This window comes from Lynx canadensis, chromosome A2, assembly GCF_007474595.2.
Source record: "Lynx canadensis isolate LIC74 chromosome A2, mLynCan4.pri.v2, whole genome shotgun sequence".
Classification (NCBI taxonomy): domain Eukaryota; kingdom Metazoa; phylum Chordata; class Mammalia; order Carnivora; family Felidae; genus Lynx; species Lynx canadensis.
Genome location: NC_044304.2, coordinates 10,470,281 through 10,485,522, shown reverse-complemented (window position 1 = coordinate 10,485,522; position 15,242 = coordinate 10,470,281). Strand labels below are relative to the sequence as shown.

Sequence of the window (15,242 nt, the reverse complement as noted above, 5' to 3'; positions counted from 1 at the left end):
CTCCTCCCTTCCTACCCTCGCTCTCCAGCTCTTCGCTCGAACCTCTCCCCCTCCTCCTCCTTCCTTCTCTTCGGGCCTCCTCCGCCCTCCTCCCCTCTTCTGCCTTCGTGCTTCTTCTCCGCTCCGTCGTCTCTTCTCCGTCCCCCCCTCCCCTCCTCCCCGCCTCTCCCTCCGCCTCCTCTCCTCCTCCTCTCTCTTCCCTCTCTCCTTTCTTCCCCTCTCCTTCTCCTCCCCTTCTCCTCTCGCCTCCTCCGCCTCCTCCTTCTGGCCGTCGCCTCCGGTCCCTTAGACAAGTCAAGGTTTTGGAGTTTTTTAGTTTAAAGAGGAACCTAATCCGGTGTGTTCTTCCTTCTTAAGAGCTGGAGAAAAAGTGTAAAATGTGAGCTGAGATAACGTGCTAGATTTACATAACAGGAAGAGGCCAAGTTCAGGGAAACAGGGAAAAAAAGAAAGAACTGGATTCACTCTGATCTCTAACCTGTCTTTGGGGACTGAGATTCACAGGGAAGAAATCCTTTATGTCCGAGCAGCTTTCCATGGGGATCTATATGCTTAGAGGTTGGATTAACAATGTAGGGATAATGTGCCTAATGAGCAGTATACAGGGAGTGGTATAATACCCTCTTGGTCTCCTGTCAGCCTGTGCGACCTTGGACAGGAAGGCGAGTGGGTTTTGTCTGTTTGTTCTGAGTCCTAATTCTGGCTGGGGACTGACGCTTCAGTCCCCCCTGCTGTCTCCGCTGAGGACAGAGCCTTCGTCCCTGTTACCTGCTGTCCTGGGAGGAATTCCGTTTCACGCGGAGACCTTCCTGTCAGACACCCAGCCAGGTGAGTCCAACAGCCCCGTGCACTGTGGATGACAGGGTTGTCCGAGAACATTAATCCATCATCACCTGGGGGCCAATTCAGCTTAGTCCATAGCAAGTGATCACTGTGTTTATTTGCTTGCGTAAGTAATGAATGTATTCATTCAGTGACTGTGCCAGTTTCGCAGAATGGCTGCTACTAACACTTTTGAGAGTCCTTCATATTCTTTATCATGAAAGGGATGCTCTAAACATCCTAAGATACACAGACCTCAGCACTGGGCAGGCTCTGGTCAGGATGTCCATAGGCAGAGACGTAGAAATCCTGCATTAAAAATATGAATATTTGTAATACAGCTGCTTTCAGGTCCTGCCTTCAACCTGTAACACCCACTTTTCCACCAGCAAATTCAGTGTAACCCCAAGACTACCCGCTTAAGAGTCCAACCACAGGGGTGCCTGGGAGGCTCAGTCGGTTAAGCGTGCGACTTTGGCTCAGGTCATGATTTGACAGTCCATGAGTTCGAGCCCCGCACCAGGCTCTATGCTGACAGCTCAGAGCCTGGAACCTGCTTCGGATTCTGTGTCTCCCTCTCTCTCTGCCCCTCCCCACTTGCACTCTGTCTCTCTCTCTCTCTCAAAAATAAACATTAAAGAAAAGTTCCAACCACACACAATGTAACACTGCTCTAAGTTTTTTCCCCAGGTCCCTGGGTGAAGAAGACATTTCCTGTTGTTTCTTAATCTATCCCTCAGTTTCAGCAAATGTCATATATTTGATGACCTTTCTGATTATTATATGGCCATATGCTATTCCCCCTCCCCTGCTTTTTTTTTAGCATTTCAAAAGATTTCCTCAGATCATTGCTTCTCAGTCGACTTTGGAAAAACTCTTTGACCATAAAAATGTTTAACTTGATTTAAATATTCCTATCTTCTTACTGCTGAGTTTCTTGCTTTATTTTAGTGGTTTTTCCCACCTGTAAATGTTATATGCAGTTTTCTTGATGTTCCGTATATTGTATGGTTACATTTCCACTGAAGTCATTATCCTTCTGGTGTCGGTAATGTATCTGAGGGAGGGGACCAATTTAATGTTTTTCCAGATAGATATCCATTTATTCTAGCTGTTATTTAGCAATTCATCTTTTTCCAATGAAACTGAAATACGACCTTGCCATATAGGAAATGTCCTTATACACTGAGACCTAATTCCTGATTCATTCAACAAATAATAACTGAGCATCTGCCATGGGCCAGAACATTCTAGAGACATTATATGTCATATTCTTTCATGGTCTTTCACAATTTAGTTATTATTCCGTGTCGGTATTACTAATGATTGCTATTTTTACCTGTTCCAGTTTGCTTTTACTTTTCATACAACTTTGCTTATGACAGTTGTTTTCAAGCTACTATTTTAACCTGGTTGCCAGATCCTTTCATTCTTTCCATTCTATAACTTCTCATAGTCTTATATCTTTTTATAGAAAACATATATTCAACTAAGTTGGTGAAAAACAGAAATGAACAGAGAGGATAAAGTCCCTGCTCTTCTGGATGTTACAGTGGAGCATTGAGACTGTCACGATGTGGGCAGGATTTACAGAGCATGGTCTGGGGAGTCCTTTGCATGTTGGATGAGATCCAGAATGAGAGGGTGTCCATTGGGTTTGAGAAAGAAAGATCTTTACTCAAACCCCAGGAATATCAATGAAAAGGTGCCACATAAGAAGAGGGAGAAAGGAGCTAACCTCATCCCCTATCAAACACATAGAAATGAATCAGTCATATAATGATGCAGGAGGTACAGGAAAATGTCTTCTAGGCTTGATATAAAAATGCCCAACTTTGATTGTACTGGTTTATCCCTTTGCTCGTTTTTCTTGATGTATAATATAAATGGATATGTTAACATTTATATCTATTTATATTTTTATCTATATAGTTTTGTACAAGTACACCATGAATATATCACTATCTGTCTTTTAAACAAGTTTGTTTCATTCTCTTATTATTTTTGCTGGGCATCAGAGGATGTAACCGGGCGGGGGGGGGGGGGAAGCAAGGGAGATATTTCTTCCTCACAGTCTCTCAGGGACCACCCCAGCTTGTGAGATCCTTGCTCTCCCTCACTGATTTCATTCCCTCTGTATCTCACTCTCTGTCTCTTTCATTTATTGAGCAGACTTTGTTACATTGGTGTAAATCACAGCGGAAAATTAACATTCCAGTATGGAGCTCCATGGTGATTGGTCCATGGGAGGCTTAAGAATTAGCATTTCTGGGAACCATTTCTACACTTTGCAGGGGAAAGATGGCTGATCGGGTCTCCTTGGGTTGTATCCATTCCCAGCATAACCAGGAATGTGGGGGCTGTGAGGACAGGGAAATTCACAACCCAGAAGACCATGGTGTCCTGTGTGTGTGTGACTTGTAGAGGGTGAGCAGTCCTCACAACAGGGGCCAGGACTCCTCAATCCCAAGGTGACACCATACACGGGCCAGAACTCAGTCAAGAGCAGGCACCAAGACGGGGATCTGTGCCAATTCATGGGATGGCTTTGCAGCACGATGAATACCGAGGGAGAGGCAGTGTGGACAAGGACGGCCCTGTGCCTGGAGGTCACAGTTGTCGCAGAGAGGCCACATCCCTCCTCACATGTGTGACAGAGTCTGTCATCAGTGTCCCTCAAGATCATTCCCCTTGCAGCACTGGCTTTGCTTTTTCGCTTGAACATTTGAAACAAGTACCTTCCTCAGGGTCTTTGCACTGGCCATTCCCTCTGCCAGGCACACACTTCCCCCAGAATCCTGTGTCTATGTCTCTGTCTTACATGACGTCTGTGCTCCAATGCCACCTGTGTACAGAATTTGCCTAAATGCCATTAAAATAGAATGCCCTATTTGCTCTCTGCTTTATCCCTGTTTTCTATTTCCTCTCAGCACACCTCACCATCAAAAAGGTGAGATAATCAAAAGATAATTGTGTCAAAAAGATAGTTATATAATTGTCTTCTTTGCTTACATATTTTTTCTCCATCGCCGTAGGGATTTTTGTTCTTCAGCACTCTATACTCATTGCCTAGATAGTGCCTGAAAGCTGGTCAGCACTCAATTTATATTCCTGAATACTTGAAGCATTTATCAGGAAAAGTATAAAAAAATGATTTCTTAGGAAAGAAGCTGATTGACAATAAAAATATATCAGATGTGGCAGCGATGATTCCCTAAAGGGGACCATATCCGTACACGACATATTAAAAGGAATTTCTGGACTGCAAAATAAAAAAAAAAAACAGTCGCATTTCAATTTTGTGAGTAATACAAATTTGTGTTTTTTTATTTCCCTCTTTCTCAGAGGTCACCTGCACCACATGGAAACAAGCAATGAAACACAATTTTCAAAGTTTCTTCTTCTGGGATTTTCAGAGGAACCAGGAATGCAGCCCCTCATATTTGGGCTTTTCCTCTCCATGTACCTGATCACTGTGTTTGGGAACCTGCTCATCATCTTGGCCATCAGCACAGACCCCAACCTCCACACGCCCATGTACTTCTTCCTGGCCAACCTGTCCTTTGTAGACATCTGCTTCACCTCCACCACCATCCCGAAGATGCTGGTGAACATCCGGACTCAGAGCAAAGTCATAACCTATGCAGGCTGTATCACACAGATTTATTTTTTCATACTCTTTGCTGTGATGGACGTCTTCCTCCTGAGTGTGATGGCCTATGACCGGTTTGTGGCCATCTGTCACCCCCTGCACTACACGATCATCATGAACCCCCGGCTCTGTGGGCTGCTGGTTCTCGTGTCCTGGGTCATGTGTGTCCTGAATTCCCTGTTACAAAGTTTAATGATGTTGCGGCTGTCCTTCTGTACACACTTGCATATCCCCCACTTTTTTTGTGAACTTAATCAGATGCTCCAACTGGCCTGTTCTGATACCTTTCTTAATAACGTGGTGATGTATCTTGCAGCTGTCTTGTTGGCTGGTGGTCCCTTCATTGGGATCCTTTACTCTTACTCAAAGATAGTTTCCTCCATACGTGGGATCTCATCAGCTCAGGGAAAGTGTAAAGCATTTTCCACCTGTGCATCTCATCTATCGGTTGTCTCCTTATTTTATTGTACGATGCTCGGTGTGTACCTTAGCTCTGCTGCTACCCAGAGCTCACGGTCAAGTGCCACAGCCTCGGTGATGTACACGGTGGTCACGCCCATGCTGAACCCCTTCATCTACAGCTTGAGGAACAAAGACATGAAAAGGGCTCTGAAAGCATTCTTTGGGAAGGAGACCCTTACATGGCCAATCGTCATAAGATTGAAGAAATGCCTATGATTGCAGGGGTCAAAGCCTCTGGGTCAGAGACTGTGGTCTTTATTCAGACTGTAGATGTAGTATTCCTCTTCCCGTTTATTTCCTTGTCCTCAACTTCCATATGCCATGTATGTAAGTCACTCTATGAAGCTCTGCTCTCTCTGATATCCTACAGATTTTTCCCTTGTATTTCCCACTTTCTGAATTTTATTTCCAACCATGGATCTGAATTATTTGGAAATGTTCATTTACCTTGAGGCAACATAGATGTTTTTAAAAAATAATCTTTCTCAAACAATTGCGTCACACCAAATCATTTTTCTTTCATATGTGTTTTTTTAATGCCACGATTACCACTGGTTAGCTCTCTGTATGTCTTAGGATTGGTGGGCAGAATTGGGTGGGTGATGGGCTCAATGGGCAATGGGCATTAGGGAGGGCACTTGTTGGGGTGAGCACTGGGTGTTGTATGTAAGTGATGAATCACTAAATTCTACTCCTGATACCAACACTACACTACATGTTCACTAACTAGAATTTAAATAAAAACTTGAAACAAACAAACAAAAAGAAGTGTCATGATTGATATGCCACCTATGGAAACAACCACACTTTATGACAAATGTATATGATTTTAAAGTAGAACAATATCTGAGGCTACGTTTTTTCGCTTATATGTCTGAAGTTCCTTTGTATATCAGTATCTTCACTGCTCTTCTTAATAGTGGACACTTAATATATTAATGTGTCGTATAGACGGGTTTTATTCTCCTCATTAGGATCCTGGTCTCTTAGTACCTTGTTGTCCACGATGTGTACGACAGTCACTTCCTTACTCAAGCATTCACCAAATACGCGTCTCCAAGAGAAGTCTTTATGGAACAATATCTGTAATAGATAGATTGACTTTAGAATATGATCTTAGACTCCAGATGCCCTTTAATATGATGAAGCAAAATTTTATTTTATTTTTTTTCAATTTAAATTTTAGTTAGTTAATATACCATGCAATATTAGTTTCAGGAGTGAATTCCGTGATTCATCACTTACATACACCATCTAGCGCCCATCCCAACGAAGCGAAGTTTTAAATCTCACATTGTGCTCTTTAAAATATTTATTCTTCATGCTGTACGTCTATTCATTGGAGTATGGAGGATTGGTGGCCATGTGTAAGGGGGCTTATCCAAATGGGGGAAGGACTGATTGACATTTTTCTACTTTTATTGAATTCTCTCCTTGTTTCTTCCTGAAATCTTTACGCTGCCTTTGGTATGACTCCTTTCATTGTTGTAAAAGAAATATATCCCCCTTCCTTCTAAATTTTGTCATAACCGTGGAAGGGGTGTCGAATGGTCGTTATCCTCTATTATACATGTTTCTCAGGCTCAGGATTCTATTCATCTTCTATTTTCAAGGGATGACATAAGAGGGAGCTTGCATTCCTGTCTGGTCATGTGAATCAGGGACACCAGTTTTCCAACACAATAATGCATACATTTTCAAACTTTCCTGGCTATGGGGAAATGAACCTCAACGAGAGGTAGTTGTTTTGTTGTTGTTTTTGTTGTTGTTTGTTTGTTTTTTAGAGAGAGAGAGAAAGGGAGAGGGGGAGTGAGAAGGAGAGAGGGGAAGAGACAGAGAGGGAGATAGAGATAGAATGTTAAGCAGGCTCCAAGTTGAACGGGGCTTGATCTCATGACTGTGAGATCACAACCTGAGCCAAAATCAAGAGTTGGAGACTCGACCGACTGAGCCACTAAGGTGCTTCTCAGTGAGAGGTTTTCTATGCAATTGTCTGAACTAAACTGAAATCACAGAGGTACCATGAATGCAGGCTTCAAATACAAGAATAATACCAAGAACAGTCAGCAGCAGATTATGATAATTGTCCTTACTTCTGTTCACCGTGATCATTGAATCAGTTAGCCATTGCTGCATAACAAGCCATTTAAAAGAAAATGATTTAATGTAACGCTTTTATTACCAAATGATATTGTATGTTGGGGATTGTTCTGAGCTGTGCCTGTCTCCTCGTGAGTCTATAGTGAGCTGTGAGACTCTACACTGTTTCTTTTTTTTTAATTTTTTCTTAAAGTTTATCTGTTTTGAGAGAGGCAGAGACAGGATGCGAGTGGGTTAGGGGCAGAGAGAGAGAGGGAGACACAGAATCTGAAGCAGGCTCCAGGCTCCGAGCTGGCAGCACCGAGCCTGACACAGGGCTTGAACCCACAAGCTGTGAGATCATGACCTGAGCCGAAATTGGACGCTCAACCGACTGAGCCACTCAGGCGCCCCGACTCTACATTGTTCCTAAGGCTCATCCATGATGTCATGTGTGACCATGGGGCACTTCTCTTCTGAACAAGTATATGATTAGTTAGCTCAATTTCTGAATGTATTTTTATCTTCTGTTTTACAGGGAAAAAAAGAATATCAAAAGTGAATGATTTTAATTTACATCTACTGTTCCTGTATTCATACATGACACTTTGCTTTCTTCCTACTGAGAAGAAAAAGCTCCTGTCACGACTCAGTATGAATCAGCTACCTCCGCTCTAGATTTTACACTGATCCGTACGCTGCTAGATTTTTTTCCCTTCTAACTAATTTAGTGGGGGTATAATCATGTGCTATAAACTGCATCTATTCGGAACGTATGATTTGATGAATTAAGGGAGCCATACAAAAACTAAAGTACCTACTGCACATTCCTATTTGATGTTCTTCAAGAAAATGCACAACCTTGATGATTTCTTAATCCAATTGTTAAAATGTAATCTCCCTGGGCCTCAGCTTCTTTATTTCCGAAAGTAACTTGGGACCGTAAACGTAACTTCAAATGGATGTTGCAAGAAATAAATGACGTGTGCGGACATCTTTCGTTGAGTCCGAAGAAAATGCTCAGCTGTAAAGTTGTATGTATGCATATATGTGTGTTTTTCTGTATACATTTTTATTTCAAATAAACACACCTACACATGGGTACCCCAACACAGAATCATTTTTAAAAATATTATTATATGAGTGTACTTGGCACACAATGTGACACGAGTTTCGTGTGTACGATGTAAAGATTCAACTTCTCCGTACATTATGCGGTGCTCAGCACAAAGGCAGCTGCTGGCTGTCAGCCTACCAGGCCATTGCAATATCATTGACTATATTCTGTCCACTGTGCCTTTGATGTCCGTGACTCATTTATTCCACAACTGGAAGCCTGTACCTCCCACTGCCCTTCACCCATCCTCCCCACCCCCCTCTGACAACCACGAGTTTATTCTCTGTATTTATGGATCGGATTCTGCTGTTGTGTGTGCTTGTTTATTCATTTTAAGCAGAGTCAATGGGGCACCTGAGTGGCTCAGTTGGCTGAATGTCTGACTCTTGATTTCCCCTGGGGTCGTGGAATTGGGTTCCCCGCCACACTGAGCATGGAACTTGCTTAGGATTCTCTCTCTCTCTCTCTATCTCTCCCTCTGCCCCTCCTCCACTCACACATGCTCTTACTCTGAAACAAAAATTTAAAAAATGAACACAGACTCATTTATGACCTCTTATTTTATGTTGAAAGGAAATGAGTGAAATTTGAAGTGTTGATATAAAAAGAATAAATGTTTGAGTTAATATGCAATTGATAGAATGTAGACATGTAGACACAACAATTTAGTATAAACAATAGACATACATTCAAATGATGAATTACTTTTCTTATGCTAATGCGTCAAAGACAATAAAATCTGGAGCACGTTTGTATTTATGCCCTGAGAAATTCTCTACCAGCTAAAGAGGACGAATATCTCCAAATTGATTTTAAAATTCTTCTACTTAAAGATGGGATTACAACACAAAATGCCTTTACCCAGGGGGCGCTATAGTGAATGAAAGGAGAAGCTTAGTCTCAGGTTCTTAACAAAATTTTATTGGACAAATGTTCGTGTTCACGTCCTAATGCTAATGTACAATGACTACATTAGTGTTTTAAAACACATGTATGCTCTTACAATTCTGGGGCTCAAAAGCCTGAAGTCGTTCTCATGGGTCTGAAATGAAGATGTTTGCAAGGCTTGGTTCCTTCTGGAAGCTACAGGGAAAAATCTGTTTACTTTTCTATTCCAAGCTCATATCATAGTGCAAAATATGATCTAAACATATTTTATATAACTGACAAATGTTTCACACAGAGGGGCTACATGGTAGCCGTTAACTTGTGACATATTATGGAATTCCTAAATGTTTGGAAAATGTGTCATGAAGGTGAGCTATGTAGTGCTTGGGGTTCATATCAAAGGAACTCGTTGAAAAGGAAACAGGAATGTTCCATAGATAGCAGAGCTGTGTCTCCACCACAAGCCAAGTGTTTGCACATCCAAGGCATCTAATCCACAAAGAATGTTCAGTTCTAGACTTGGGGGAAAAGCTGAAATCAGGGTTGGGATGAGATGCAGGGATGTCTGCCCTCTGGGAGGAGCAGAGTTCAAGAGCAAGGAGTGATTAACACTGGGGTCACAGTCTATTGGGAATATGGAATCTCCAAAAATCTTTCCTTTGTCTCCAGACCAGTGTCCTCCAGGGAAATCATGTGCTGTAGGTTGGAGAGGCAGGAGGGGAACGTGCCTCATGAACAGACAGAGGAAACTATAAATATCTCCTGTGTGCCGTCCCTCTGCCTGTGCAACCTTGGGCTGATGGGACCCTGTTGTTGCCTCTGGAGTCTGAAGCTTGGCTGGGAGACTCATGCTAGCCTCCTTCCTGTCATCTTGTGTGGGGACAGAGTTTAGTCACCACCAATAACCATCTGGAGGGAATTCAGACAGCCACAAGGAGACCTCTCCCTCAGAGCTCCCATCCAGGTGAGTCTGAGACCCAGCAGGATCTTCAGGAAAAGAGTAGGGAGAATCAAAGCCAGGTGCATTTACCTAAGGTCACCACACAGCCACCAGCCTAGCCCAGAACCTGGAGATCTCTATGGTCATTTGCTTGCCTGATTACTTAATGACCTCGTGGATGATGTTACAGAAAGGATTGCACATTGAACTCAGCCACACATGGGTGATTGTTGCCAGTGAAGTGATGGGAGGGGAGGCAGGAAATACTTCCAGTAAAAGTAGAACACGTCCAATGAGTTTTGCAGTTGAAGGGAGTAGGAAAATTAGGGATGGAGGGATGCACAGTGAAGTCAGGACATTTCCTTTTTGTCTTAAATGAGGAATTCTGGGGGGTGCCTGGGTGGCTCAGTGGGTTAAGCTGCAAACTCTTGATTTCGGGTCAGGTCATGATCTTATGGTTTGTGAGGTCCACCCTGCATCGGACTCTGGCTGACAGCTCAGAGACTGGAACCTGCTTTGGATCCTGTGTCTCTCTCCCTCTCTGCCTCTCCCCCAGTCACACACCCTGTCTCAAAATAAATAACAAAACATTAAACAAATGGGGCATACTGGGCTACGTTTCCATATTGATGAGACATATCTAGACCAATTTACTGCTTGCATATACGACCTTGCAACATTAATTCATGAGACATATATTTTCACAGCGTACTCTTGCTCTGGGTATTCGTATGACCGCCATGATGTGATAAGTAAAAACTATGGTTACCTAGCTTTGCTTTGCAGTGATTTCCTTATCTACGAAGTTGACTATATTTGTGGGTTAGTTATTCCTTGGTTGCCTCATTTACGCATCGTCTCTAACGGGTCTTTGCATGTGTACAGTGGAGTCGGGGAGGTGCTACTTCCATTTCTGATTGCATTCTTTCTAAAAAGGAAGTGGATGGGGTGTTCGGTGTTATTTTCCCCACTTTGCCGTTTACCATTGAGTTCTATTGTGTACATACAGACATATACGCACTGTGACATAGACATATAGGACTGTGTTCATTAGTAATATGGGGTCAAATCTGTCACTCGGTTATACTGTGTCTCTCTTGTTTTTTATTTATTTATTTATTTATTTATTTGCCTTCCTTCATTATCCTACACTGAGCTGTCATTAATACTCTTCACTTGCAAATTCTTGCTATAAACAAAAAGGAGTATACGAGGTATTTTGTACATTGCTCAGAAATCACTATCTGTACACATTTCCACGTGCCTTCCCATCTCTGTTATTCCCCACAGTTCCTTTTGGCCCTTTGTGAAAAGGTCTATTTCTGGAAGTTGCGTTATCTCTGACTACCACGGCTTCTTTACATTTGACTGAAGATCACCTTTACCTTCCATAAGCATATTTGAATCCATGTATCATTATAAGAAAATATTTATCATTTAGATACGGCTCCTTCCCCAGTGATAAAGGTGATTCTATCGCATTCTTTTCTTTCCACGTGTTTGGAAGTGTGATCTGAAATCAGTGGCCCACCTCGATACCACTAAATCATTTTATGCCTTTTGTTAAGTCGCTTTTAGAGTCTCACATAATTTTGTTTCCCACAGTTGTTTTGAAACTTGCCCTAATTTCACTCCTCCTGGAAGTCTTTATTCTTGAAGTTCTCATAAAGCTTCTCTTCCTATCTTAGGCGCACATACACATTCATAACCAGACGGATGAATGAATAGTGGCCTGTGGACAACATAAACGCTCTTTAGGTTTTAGGGTAGTCTTTTCTTCTATGTGCGTCCACTCTTCCTTCTTCCTCAAAACTACCTCATGGACTTGTCTCCAACCGACTAGGGAAATGCTGATTCTTTATTTCAATGTCTGCATAATATTTCATGATACAGCTGTGCTACTCACACTTCGAAAGCTTTTCCTAGCTTTTCTCTATGCATTGCTATTATAACAATTCTGCAAAAATATTTTGAGATTGTTATGTGAAAAATCTGGTTCTCCACTGGAGGAAACACTGTCGCTCAGGGGGACACGACTTATTTGGGTGTCACATGGTGGGGGGGGGGTGGGCTCAGGAAGGGCCAGGGATGCTCTAAACACGTTCAAAGCCCAGGACACACACACACCACAGAGGCCAGTCTGGATCAGAACGTCAAGGGTGCCGAGACTGAGAATCTCTGAGTTAAAGCATATCTGTGTTTTCATATTTGTAGCTGTCTTCAGGTTGTTTTCTCAACATCGAAGTGGTTCACATTCCTCCCAGAAAAATTAGAGAATCTCTTTTTTCTACCTGTTTAAAAATTTCAACCCAGTCAGCTCGAGAGATCTTGTTTTCTTCAACAGTTACTGAATTTGAGCCAATATGTACATATTTGATCACCAGGTTCATTGTTACATGTCTATTGTTATTATGTGTCCATAAAGACTATGCCTATTCCGCAGCTAGCAGCATTTCACATGAAGTTCACAGATTACCGTTTATGGCCTTGGGTTGGATATTATGTCCACAAAATGATTTAAATTTTAATAGCTAAATATATCTATCTTCTTACTTCTGACTTTCCTGCCTATATACAATGATTTTGCTCACCTGTGGCTTATATCCGCGTTTTTATGCACGTTCACTGAAAATGTACTGTTTCCATCTACTTCAAGATCTCTAATCCTCTGAATTGTTAAAATGTGCATACTAGGGAAACTTTCTTTTCTTTCAGATGGATAGCCACCTGTGCCAGCCTTTAGGAAACAACCTTCACCAACTAAATTGGAATACAGTGGTGCCTGGGGGGCTCAGTCCTTTGAGCATCTGACTCTTGTTTCGACTCAGGTCATGATCTCATGGTTCGTGAGATCAAACCATGCATCAGTCTCCATGCCGAGCGTGGAGCCTGCGTGGGATTTTCTGTATTATAAAAGGCTGATGGGTGTGCGTCTGACTTCGGCTCAGGTCATGATCTCGCGGTCTGTGAGTTCCAGCCTCGCGTCGGACTCTGTGCTGACATCTCGGAGCCTGGAGCCTGCTGCGGATTCTGTGTCTCCCTCTCTCTCCTCCCCTCCCCCACTCACGCTCTGTCTCTCTCTGTCTCAATAATCAATAAACGTTAAAAATTTTAAATACAGGAAAGAAAATGAACATGCCAGTCTGACTTGTCAATGTTATTTCTTCACGGGAAGCTTGTTCATTGGAATTCAGGTAACATTTTACATTGTTTAGGGGAATGATTATGGATCTGGGCAGCTTGAGTTATACTCCCTCCAAACTTAATCACGGGGGCTGGGGGTGAGAAGTCATGGTAAGAACACAGCCAGAGAAACAATCATTTGGGGTGTGTGTGTGTGTGTGTGTGTGCATGGTTTTTGGAGTGGGATTCATCCTCAGAACAGGGGCACACGGTCTTGTATGTTCCAAGGTGAATACAGAATCCAGAACTCAATCAACACACAGTACTCAGGAGGGCTCGATGTCAATTTACAGGAGACTTTGCAAGTAGAGTCTAAAATACAAGCAGTACATAGTGTGGGTGAGTGACTCTGTTTTCTTGAGGGTTAACCAGCAGCGCCCGTTTCCTTCAAATTGCCTCACACCATCTCTGATTTCCCTCCTGTTCACTCCCCTTCCTGTTTGGGACCCAAATAGCTCAAAGTAGGATCATCCTCGGGGCCTTAGCAGAGGCCATTCCCTCAGCCAGCACACACTTCCCCAGAGATGCTCGTGGCTCCTGCCTTCCTTACCTGAGGTCTCAGTTCAGATGTCGCCTTGTTCACTGTTCTTGACTGAACACCAATTACAAAATAACACTTGTATCCACACTCTCCTTTACACCTACTCTTCTTCTCTTCACAGCACTCGACACCCTCTGATGTCCTATTGATATTTTGATTTCCTTCTGTTCATTCTCCATCACTGGATTATACTGGCTTTTGATTTTCCCGGACTCATTGCCTCGACAATGCCTGGAATACGTTTGGCCCTCACTACAACTTCTTGACAGCAAAATATAAATCGTGCCATTGCAACAATGTGAGTGATACTGTTCAGGTGAAAATTAATGATGTCTCCCATCGTCTTTCATCGTGGTCAGTGCAACCTCATGGAACCAGGAAATGATACACGGACATCAGAATTTCTGCTTCTGGGATTTTCAGAGGGTCCAGAACTGCAGCCCCTCGTATTTGGGCTTTTCCTCTCCATGTACCTGATCACTGTGTTTGGCAACCTGCTCATCCTCCTGGCCGTCAGCTCTGACTCCCGCCTCCACACGCCCATGTACTTCTTCCTGGCCAACCTGTCCTTTGTAGACATCTGCTTCACCTCCACCACCGTCCCGAAGATGCTCTGGAACTTCCAGACCCAGAGCAAAGTCATAACCTATGCAGGCTGCATCACACAGGTGAACTTTTTCATAATCTTTTCAGGATTGGACATCTGCCTCCTGGCCATTATGGCCTATGACAGGTTTGTGGCCATCTGTCACCCCCTGCAATACACGGTCATCATGAGCCCCCGGCTCTGTGCACTGCTGGTCCTGGTGTCCTGGATCACGAGTGTCCTGCATTCCTTGTTGCAAACTTCAATGGTGTTGCGGCTGTCCTTCTGGACAGGCTTGGAAATCCCCCATTTTTCCTGTGAACTCAATCAGATGATCCAACTTGCCTGTTCTGACACCTTTCTTAACAACTTGGTGATGTATTTTGCAGCTATCCTAGTGGGTGGCGGTCCTTTCATTGGGATCCTTTACTCTTACTCCAAGATACTTTCCTCCATACGTGGGATCTCATCAGCTCAGGGCAAGTATAAAGCATTTTCCACCTGTGCATCTCACCTCTCGGTTGTCTCCTTATTTTATTGTACGGGCCTCGGAGTGTACCTCAGCTCTGCTGCTACCCAGGGCTCCCACTCAAGTGCCTCAGCCTCGGTGATGTACACGGTGGTCACGCCCATGCTGAACCCCTTCATCTACAGCCTGAGGAACAAAGATATAAAGGGGGCTCTGAAGAGATTCTCTGCGATGGCAGTTAGAAAAGGTCCAATTGTCCTGCGGTTGAAGAATTTCCCAGGATTGCAAGCCTCAAAGTCTTAGCGTCAGAAATTGTGTTTTGTTTTTTTTAAGCAGATTGTAGACATAGAGTTTGTGTCTCTCATTTATTTCCCGGAATTTTTATTTTTTCAACCACTCAGTACAATTTAGTTCCTCATTTTACTAAGTTTTTCCCTCTCTGTGTTCCAACCTTTTCCCTTCTCTTTTTCTTTTATTTCTAAATTGATTCACAAGCTGTGATA

General features: G+C 43.0%; 2 protein-coding genes across 2 annotated transcripts; both read left to right on the top strand.

Annotated features, from left to right (window-relative positions):
* The first annotated feature begins 4,282 nt into the window (after positions 1 to 4,282).
* On the top strand, positions 4,283 to 5,152 carry LOC115527756 (olfactory receptor 7A17-like). The gene is made up of 2 exons (XM_030335554.1): positions 4,283 to 4,634; positions 4,920 to 5,152. The coding sequence occupies exons 1-2, from the start codon at positions 4,283 to 4,285 to the stop codon at positions 5,150 to 5,152; spliced, it is 585 nt and encodes a 194-aa protein (XP_030191414.1).
* An 8,900-nt stretch (positions 5,153 to 14,052) lies between these two features.
* On the top strand, positions 14,053 to 15,042 carry LOC115527750 (olfactory receptor-like protein OLF4). Its single transcript, XM_030335545.1, has one exon. It carries the CDS (start codon positions 14,053 to 14,055, stop codon positions 15,040 to 15,042), a length of 990 nt encoding a protein of 329 aa, XP_030191405.1.
* Positions 15,043 to 15,242: the final 200 nt, after the last annotated feature.

Excerpts from the sequence above, each read along its gene's own strand:
- LOC115527756 (XM_030335554.1), top strand. The coding sequence starts at position 4,283 with ATGTACCTGATCACTGTGTTTGGGAACCTGCTCATCATCTTGGCCATC. Across the intron at positions 4,635-4,919 it reads GGTTCTCGTGTCCTGGGTCA|CGGTTGTCTCCTTATTTTAT; the intron begins TGTGTGTCCTGA and ends CATCTCATCTAT.
- LOC115527750 (XM_030335545.1), top strand. The coding sequence starts at position 14,053 with ATGGAACCAGGAAATGATACACGGACATCAGAATTTCTGCTTCTGGGA.